Source organism: Mixophyes fleayi, chromosome 3 (assembly GCF_038048845.1).
Source record: "Mixophyes fleayi isolate aMixFle1 chromosome 3, aMixFle1.hap1, whole genome shotgun sequence".
In the NCBI taxonomy this organism is placed as follows: domain Eukaryota; kingdom Metazoa; phylum Chordata; class Amphibia; order Anura; family Limnodynastidae; genus Mixophyes; species Mixophyes fleayi.
The window spans coordinates 65184935-65194638 of NC_134404.1; the positions used below are offsets into that span (position 1 = coordinate 65184935).

The 9704-nt window shown below is 45.4% G+C and overlaps 1 protein-coding gene across 1 annotated transcript; it reads right to left on the bottom strand.

Moving 5' to 3' along the window:
• Window positions 1–5276: 5276 nt before the first annotated feature.
• Window positions 5277–6255, bottom strand: LOC142143134 (mitogen-activated protein kinase 8-like). Its single transcript, XM_075200846.1, has one exon. It carries the CDS (start codon window positions 6018–6020, stop codon window positions 5277–5279), a length of 744 nt encoding a protein of 247 aa, XP_075056947.1. The 5' UTR covers window positions 6021–6255.
• Window positions 6256–9704: the final 3449 nt, after the last annotated feature.

Genomic DNA, 9704 nt, shown 5'->3' on the forward strand with positions numbered 1-9704 from the left:
AGGTCTTCAGCCTTGCTCCAGCATTTGTTCCTGTGTTGCTGTTATTTGGATTCTGACCCCGGCTTGTTCTTGACTTCTCCTTGGTTCCTGATTCTGGCTTAGACTGATATTTGGTATTGACCCGGCTTCCTGACCATTCTCCTGCTTCTGATTTGGCTATATCCGTTCCTCTGGTTTTGACCCGGCTTGCTGACTACTCTTCCATCCTGCATCCTGGTGGGCTCTCACCGCTGCCTCAATTGTTACCTCGCTAGCTGACTGATACTAAGGGCCGCGACCTGCACATCCTTTGCAGCGAAGTCCATACCTCCTTGCGGGGGTTCCTGGTGAAAACCAGGGGCGTGTTAGACTCCGCGCCTCAGTACTCAGTAGCGCCAACTGCTGGCAGGTATCATCAATTACACCTAGTGATTCTGACAGTATACTCTGGCCATGTCAAATACCGAAGGCACCGGTGATCTCTCTGCTATTGACCTCCTGCAGCACCTGATTCGCCGAGTTGATCAACAAGAGGTTAACCAGACTCAGCTCCTGCAATGCCTTCAGGGACTGGCTACGCACATGGATACCCTCCAGAGAACCCTGATTCTTCCCGGATTATCTGTTGCTCCCGCATCCCCCCGTTGTCGGCTCTCCAGCTGCAGCTGCACCTAATACTACTGAAGGGATTCGCATCCCACCTCCCAAAAAATTTGGTGGTGATCCGAGAAAGTGCAGAGGGTTTCTTAACCAATGTGCTATCCAGTTCGAGCTATCACCAGGAAATTTCTCTTCAGAACGAGCCAAGGTGGCATATATTATTTCGTTACTCACGGATCAAGTGCTTGCCTGGGCCTCTCCTCTATGGGAGCATGATGACCCCCTGTTACAAAATCCATCCTTCGGAAAAGTGTTCGATGAGCCTGGTTGAGTTTCCTCTGCGGCCACCAGCATTTTGAAGCTACGTCAGGGAAGCCTTCCCGTTGGTCAGTACGCGATTCAGTTCAGAACTCTCGCCTCTGAACTGAACTGGAATAATGAGGCCCTTATAGCTACCTTCTGGCAGGGGCTGACAGATCGGAAAAAGGACGAGTTGGTCTCCAGGGATTTACCAGCTACCCTAGATGATCTGATCTCCTTATGCATCAAGGTCGATATCCGGTATTTGGAGCGTAATCAGGAACGAGAACAATCTCGCCGGGCTAGTCCACGTTTGGTCTCCAGTTTTCATAACCCACCAATTCTACCTGAGGAGCCCATGCAGATCGGGCGTTCGCGTCTAACTGTGGAGGAGTGGGAACGAAGGTTTAAAAACCATCTATGCCTCTACTGCGCTGACCCCTCTCACATTCTATCTCAGTGTCCCAAGAGACCGGGGAAACGCCAGATCCTAGTCGGTGCCGGGAAAGCTGGTCTAGGACTGAGTACATCTTCCCCTTATTCCCCAGACAAAACAGACTTTTTGATGCCCATCATCATCCATGCTTCCCAGGGTCCGGTCTCCCTTCGGGCCTTCATGGATTCAGGGGCAGCTGGAAACTTTATTTCTGCAACCTTAGCAGCTAACCTTCATCTCCCCCTGGAATCATTATTGCAACCCTTAGTTCTGACAGTGGTGGATGGTAACAGAGTGGCCAATGTATCTATCTCTCTGGCCACCCGGCCGATCCGACTGCAAGTTGGTCTCCTCCATTTTGAATGGATCTCGTTTCTAGTCCTTCCACTGACTGTTGATCCGGTAATATTAGGACTATCCTGGTTAAGGGACCATTCACCCCAATTTGATTGGCATCATGCTCAGGTTACTTCCTGGGGTCCGCTCTGCGCTGATCGATGCCTCAATAACCTACCTATTAGATGTCACACTCTCAGACCCAGTCTTGGGTTGCCATCTGAATACGCTGCCTTTGTGGATGTCTTCAGTAAGACTGCAGCTAAGACTCTTCCACCCCACCGTCCTTGTGATTGTTCCATTGAATTTATTCCTGGAGAAAGGATTCCTCGTGGCAGAACTTACTCTCTGTCCCTCCCTGAGACTCGAGCCATGATGAGTATGTATCTGAAAACCTTGAACGAGGATTTATTAGAAAATCTTCCTCACCTGCCGGTGCAGGATTTTTTTTTGTAAAAAAGAAGGATGGTTCTCTAAGACCATGCATCGACTACAGACTACTCAATGCTATTACCGTGAAGAACAGGTACCCCATACCCCTGGTTTCCGAGTTATTCGATCGGATCAAAGGTGCCACAATATTCACCAAACTAGACCTCAGGGGCGCCTATAATTTGATTAGGATTCGTGAGGGCGATGAATGGAAGACCACTTTTAACCCTCTGGATGGCCACTATGAATACCTGGTGATGCCTTTTGGCCTATGCAATGCCCCAGCGGTCTTCCAGGAGTTCATTAACGACATCTTCCGAGACCTACTCTATCTCTCAGTTGTTGTCTATCTGGATGACATACTTATATTCTCCAGAGACTTAGAATCCCATAGAGGTCACATCAAGGAGGTTCTCTCTCGACTACGTTCCAACGACCTTTACTGCAAACTGGAGAAGTGTGTCTTTGAAGCCTCTCAGGTCCACTTCCTGGGATATATTGTGTCCGGTGCTGGTCTTTCCATGAATCCTGGGAAAGTGGCTGCCATTCTCAATTGGCCACAACCATTGGGCCTTAAGGCGATCCAACGCTTTATTGGCTTCGCCAATTATTATCGGCACTTTATCCAAGACTTTTCAACACTCATTTCTCCCATTACTGCTCTCACCCGCAAGGGAGCAGCAAAATCATGGTCTGTCGAAGCCCTCTGTGCCTTCCAGTCATTAAAAAGGGCGTTCTCCTCCGCCCCTATTTTGCTACAACCTGACTTGTCTCGGCCTTTCTTTGTTGAAGTTGATGCATCCTCCATTGGCATAGGAGCCATTCTTTCACAGAAAGACTCTGATGGAAAGTTTCATCCCTGTGGTTTCTGTTCCAGAAGATTTACCTCCAGCGAATTAAACTATGGTATCAGGGATAAAGAGTTATTGGCCATCAAAACAGCACTAGAGGAGTGGAGACATTTGCTAGAGGGGGCTGAGCATCCTGTTACTGTCTACACAGACCATAAGAACTTAACGTACTTGCAAACAGCTCAGTGTCTGAACCCACGTCAGGCCCGCTGGTCCTTGTTTTTTGCCTGTTTTAATCTCATTTTGACCTTTTGACCTGGGGTTAAGAATATCAGGGTGGATGCTCTCTCCCGGTCATTTGATGATAAAGATCTTTAACCCGCCCCCACCCCCAGAACCATCTTGGATCCTACTACCATTGTGGCCCTCACCTGAACTTCAACCAAGGTTCTTCCTCCTGGTCGCTCCTTTCTCACTTTCAGGCTTCAGCCTAAGTCTCTCAAGTGGGCCCATGATTCTCTGTTTGCCGGGCATGCGGGTGTCAAGAAGACCTTCTCGTTGATTTCTAGGCATTATTGGTGGCCCTCTATCCGGGCGGACGTTAAGGCCTATGTTGCCGCTTGTGGAATCTGTGCCAGACACAAGACACCTAGGCAGTCTCCTGCAGGACCCTTGGTAACACTTCCTATTCCAGAGAGACCATGGACTAGTATTTCTATGGATTTCATCACCGATTTACCAGCTAGCCATGGATTCAATACTATCTGGGTGGTAGTGGATAGATTTTCCAAGTTGGCACATTTCATACCTCTCAAGGGACTTCCTTCAGCTTCTATCCTTGCTAACCTCTTCATCAAGGAGATTTTTCGTCTTCACGGCTGTCCCCAGGATATTATCTCGGATAGAGGAGTACAGTTCGTGTCCAAGTTCTGGATATCATTCTGCAAAGATTTGGGGGTCAATCTAAAGTTTTCCTCAGGGTACCACCCTCAAACCAACGGCCAAACGGAGAGGGTCAACCAAGACTTGGAACAATTTCTCAGGACCTACTCTTCGGGTAATCAGGCTGAATGGAGTCGTTTCTTGTGTTGGGCAGAATTTGCTCATAATAACCAGGTGCATGTATCTACTGGTTCGTCTCCATTTTTTCTTACCTATGGGTTTCACCCTCTCTTTCCTGAACTTTCCCAACCTGGTTAAGCACTTCCGGCCATGCAGAATCTCATTCAGGACTTTTCTCAAATATGGTCTCAGGCGAAGTCCAAATTATTGGAATCCTCCCGACGCTACAAAGCTAGCGCCGATCGTCGCCGTAGACCAGTCCCCAGACTTCGAGTTGGGGACAAAGTGTGGTTATCCACAAGGAATTTAAGACTTCGAGTTCCCACCATGAAGCTCGCACCCCGTCATATTTGACCTTTTCAAATAACTCAAGTTATAAATCCCGTGACATTCAAACTCCTTCTTCCTCCATCACTCAAGATTCACAATGTGTTTCATATTGCTCTACTTAAACCCCTCGTTCTCAACAGATTTATCAAAAGAACAAAACCCCCGGTCCCAGTAAAGACTGATCATGGGGAAGAATATGAGATCAGTCAGATTCTGGATTTCCGGATCTCCAGGGGTCGCCACCAATATCTTGTTGACTGGAGGGGTTATGGCCCCGAGGAGAGATCTTGGATCAATGTACAAGAGATACATGCCCCTCGCTTATTGGCCAAATTCAAGAAGGAGAGAGAGGCGACCTTGCAAGCCCTGAAAAAGAAGAAAGGGGAGAGTACTGTCAGGCGCCGTCTCTGCACTGACACTTGGTGCAGGAGACGGGGACGGACGCCTGCACCTTCCAAGCAACCACGTCCTGTTGCCTAGCAGCGGGACGCTTTCTCTGCTCACCTGTCTGCAGCCAGCATGTCTTACCACCAAAATCTCCCTAACCCTATCAGGAGGCACCTTAGGGTATATAAGGCAGCCTCTGACACATGTCTAGTGCCAGAGTATTAGGTCTTCAGCCTTGCTCCAGCGTTTGTTCCTGTGTTGCTGTTATTTGGATTCTGACCCCGGCTTGTTCCTGACTTCTCCTTGGTTCCTGATTCTGGCTTAGACTGATATCTGGTATTGACCCGGCTTCCTGACCATTCTCCTGCTTCTGATTTGGCTATATCCGTTCCTCTGGTTTTGACCCGGCTTGCTGACTACTCTTCCATCCTGCATCCTGGTGGGCTCTCACAGCTGCCTCAATTGTTACCTCGCCAGCTGACTGATACTAAGGGCCGCGACCTGCACGTCCCTTGCAGCGAAGTCCATACCTCCTTGCAGGGGTTCCTGGTGAAAACCAGAGGCGTGTTAGACTCCGCGCCTCAGTACTCAGTAGCGCCAACTGCTGGCAGGTATCATCAATTCTACCTAGTGATTCTGACACCCAGCTGCTCAATGACTTTGTTCAACTGATCAATATGGTCTGAGCCAGGGAATAACACACCACCTTTGATCATCTCTCCCAAGATGCAACCCACTGACCAAATGTTAATGTTTTCTTTGTATCCCATTCCTAAGATTACTTCTGGAGCTCTGTAGTAACGTGTGACAACATAAGGGGTCATCATGAAACTTGTTCCTGCTGTCTGGGCAAGGCCAAAGTCGAGAGTCTTAAGGGTGCAGTCAGATTTAACTGCAATGTTACTTGGTTTTAAATCTCGTTGGATGATCCCTGCAGAGTGTAAGTGTTTAATGCCGCAGAGCATCTGGTAAAGAAGGTAAGACATGCGCTCATGATCAAGTTCCATTTGTATCACTTGACATAAGTTGGCATCCATAAGTTCCATCACAATGTACAAGTCTTGAAATTCTTCCAGAGACTTCTTTGGTGTAAAGACATTTAGAAGTCCAATTATATTCTTGTGATTGACACATTTCATGAGTACAAGTTCCCAAATCGCCCTCTTGGCATGGGTTTGATTCTGGAAGGGTCGACTCAGCTGTTTGATGGCAACAAGTCTCTCTAGAACTGTATCATAAGCCGCACATACTATTCCCTGTGCTCCAGATCCAATAGGCTTCAGGTTTTGATAGCGCTTCAGAACGGTGAAAGTGGAGTCTCCTATCTCGAAGATGGAAAAGTTGCTGTCACGCTTGCCTCTGCTCATAGTTGCAGGAGCATTCACCCCTGCAGCTTCATCCAAACAGTATTAATCTTAGTTGAAAGCTGTCTGTGGCACCCCGTGGGTCTGGGGTCCTTCTCCGTTCGTCCCGGTCTCTAACCCGACTCAATCTCCCACTAGCGGGGTTATCTCTTTATTCCAGCTCCAGTTACTGCTGGCTCCCCATCTTCCCCGGAGCCTCTCTCCAGTTCATCCTGCTCCCGGTGCCTCGGTCCTGGAGGAGGATAGAGGAGGACTTAGCATGAATAAGTGTAATATAGTGGTTACAGAGCCCAAAACCATATGGGCCCGAGTGTAAAGAACCGTGTACGTTTGATGTAGACAGAGATATTATTAATAAAAATATGTTCTACTCATTAATAAGTCAGTAAGACATAAAGTGGGTATAAATATTAATAATATGTTTACTTATGGAAATTATGAAATTATGGGTTTATGAAATTGAATGTTTGTGAGGATTTAATTGATAATGTGACTGAAATTTATCATGACAACTTTCATTATTATAAAGACTTTTAAAATGATTCATCATGGACATGTTTAAATCCAAGCATAAGGTTCTTTGGACTTGAAAAGTGGCTATCAAACCTAATGTATATTTAAATGAAATTTATTGTGGTAATAATTGTGGCAATATTGTTTCTGTATACTTGTTTAGAGTATAGATTGTATTGTATACAAATATTTGCGAGAGTCAAACCAATCAGAGAACATCAGTGCTGACAGAAATATATACTCCTATTCAATTAATTATAGTCACATGAAAAAGTACCTTTTAATCCATATATAAAAGGGTGGAAAACTGTCAAAGTAATATTTAACAAAAACCCTATATTGCCAATTAGTTCAATAGAATGAACAAATGAACTTGAATTTTGTTTCTGTGTGTCTTTAAGAGAACGTGTTGCACAATACAGAATTGCCTAAAAAGAGACAGCTTATTTTAATGATAGAGTGCCAGCAGTGATGTAAGCTGGGATGGTGTGTTTTGAAGTAAGAAGGAATTTCATATCCTATAAAAGAATAAGTTAATCAAATATAGGGTGTCAATTGGCATTTTGAGACCCTGGACGTATGTCTGCTTCATCCAGTATGGCTGTATCTATGTATAATACCTTTTTAATAAATTATAGAAATATTATATTTTGGAAACCTGCTCATCTCATATATTATTTAAAGAGACGGAAAGAAAATAACTTATACAAGCGGTTGCAGTGGTGGATGATTTGTAGATTCGCAATGAACCAACAAGTTTTTTTATCCTGTGTCTGCTGACAAGTGCTGCTGCTCATTGCTCACAGTTACATCAGCAGTGGTTGAATGAGGGAGAAAAAGGTTTTTCCCTCTCATCATCTCAGGAGTGGCTGCTCATTCAGAGGCCACCTCCTCCAATGAAGATCTGACTGAGAACTTAGGGACTTGTTGGCGGACTCGTAAGTATTAGCAAGCAGAAGGGAAGGAGGTGCATATAACAATAATTAAGAGAGAGGGCCTTAGAGGAAAAGACAATAAAAGAGATGGGGAGAGAGAGAGGAAGGGAGAGAGAGAGGAAGGGAGAGAGAGAGAGGGGAGAGAGAGAGAGACTAAAATGAAAGCAAAAGGGACTGAACGATGGAGGCCTGAGGAAAATCTGAAGCAAGAGAAAAGGTCACACGCAAGACCTGACAAACCAGATTGCATTTGTAAAAATAAAAATGAACATGCTAATTGTACCTCAAGCATTTTTGTCCTTGTTTATTGTGATACGGGTGATAATAATGTACATGTTGATTATTCTGGGACTTAACTTCATCTGGTGATAATTTTGCAATGCAAACTGAAATTCTACATATTTTTTAGCCACTGCTATGGCCACCATTCATCAATACTGTAAGTATTACACAGAGAAAAAAAGAACAGCAGGACACATCCTAGAGCACTCGCCCTTTGCAACAATTGTGACCTTCAAGTTTTATGGATCTGCGCAATTTCAGAAATGTATGCCTTCTGCAGTACTGTTGGTATTATTTTCTAAGAGATGTACCCACTGAGAATACCACTATTGTTTGTACTCAGGTCGATGCCAAAAATAATAGTCAAATGACTATAGCTAGGGTCAAATTATAATGCTCTTACTGCTCATTGGGTGATTCAACAGTGTTTATCAAATGTCAAAGACACAATCGCTTTCATGTCGAGAACACTTGTCATTATTATCATGACATGCAGTCTATTGAGCAGCAGTGGGGTGGGGTTATGATTCAACAGTGTTTATAAAATGTCAAGGACACAGTCGCTTCCATGTCGCGAACACTTGTCATTATCATTATGACATGCAGTGCATTGAGCAGCAGTGGGGTGGGGTTATGATTATGCAAATGGCTTTTCCCCCTACTGGTGAAGGGGATGGGGCTGGGAGGAGGGGCTCAGCACTTCCTGCTTGGATCATTTCCTGGAAGAAAATAGGCAAATATGAGTAACATCTATTCAATTTTTTTGATCACCCTACCCATAGCTCTAAGTGAGCTGATGTACTCTATAGTTGTGTGCCATACCATCACTTCTCCTACTACCGCCATTGTAAAGTTATCAAATTTACATTTTCGATATCGCCACTTCTAAATTTCCACTTCGACCACTGGTCCTACCAAATCTATTAAGTAACATACTGTAGTAAAGAGGGATATTTTCCACAGTTCCCCTATAAGGGAACAGGTAGTAACACAGTTAGTCTGGAGAAACCTATTCAGACATATCATGTCAACTTGGCTGTCACTGTGACAGCCAGGCTGAAGACAGCAGCGAAGACACCGGGACTGAAGGACAGCGGGCAGAGCCATGACTTTCAGCCTTAACCTCCACAGTGGAACGGATATGTGTTCCACCAACAGAAAGTTCGGCTTTTGAAAAGCAAACTTGCGTTCCAAATGCTGAACTTCCTATATATATATATATATATATATATATATATATATTAGGGCCCCCCTTAACTTACCTTTCAATCGCCTAAGTCTGACCAACCTTCATGGAAGAGAGGACCAGGGAGGGAGCTGGATCGTGACCACAAAAGGTAAGGATTTTTTTTTTCTGTTTTTTTTCTACTGGATTTTTTTTTTCATTGCCTTGGGCCCCTTTTCCCCCTGGGCCCCCAGGCTCCTGGCCATCATGCCCAGTCAGTAAGATGGCCCTGGTTCATTGGGGGGGGGTCATTGGGGGGGCCCTGCCTGCTTCATTGTACTAAACAACCTCAACCTTCCAGCAATAACAGAAACATGGCTCATGCAATCAGACACTGCCTCACCTGCAGCCCTTTCACATGGTGGTCTCCATTTCACCCACACCCCCAGACCAGGAGGCAGACAAGGAGGGGGGGTTGGACTACTTCTCTCCCCACAGTGCACATTCACAGTTCTACCAAGTGTCCCATCACTCATGTTCACATCTTTTTAAGTACATGCTGTTAGGATTTTTAACCCATTCTCTATGCGTGTTGCTGTCATCTATCGCCCCCCCTGGTCCACACCAACAATTTCTTGAACACTTCTCTGCATGGCTCCCTCACTTCTTATCTACTGAAATCTCCACTATCATCATGGGTGATTTCAACATTACTATTTCTAATCCACGTTCCAATGCTGCTTCCAAACTACTCTCTCTAACCTCCTCACTTGATCTCTCCCAGTGGATTGA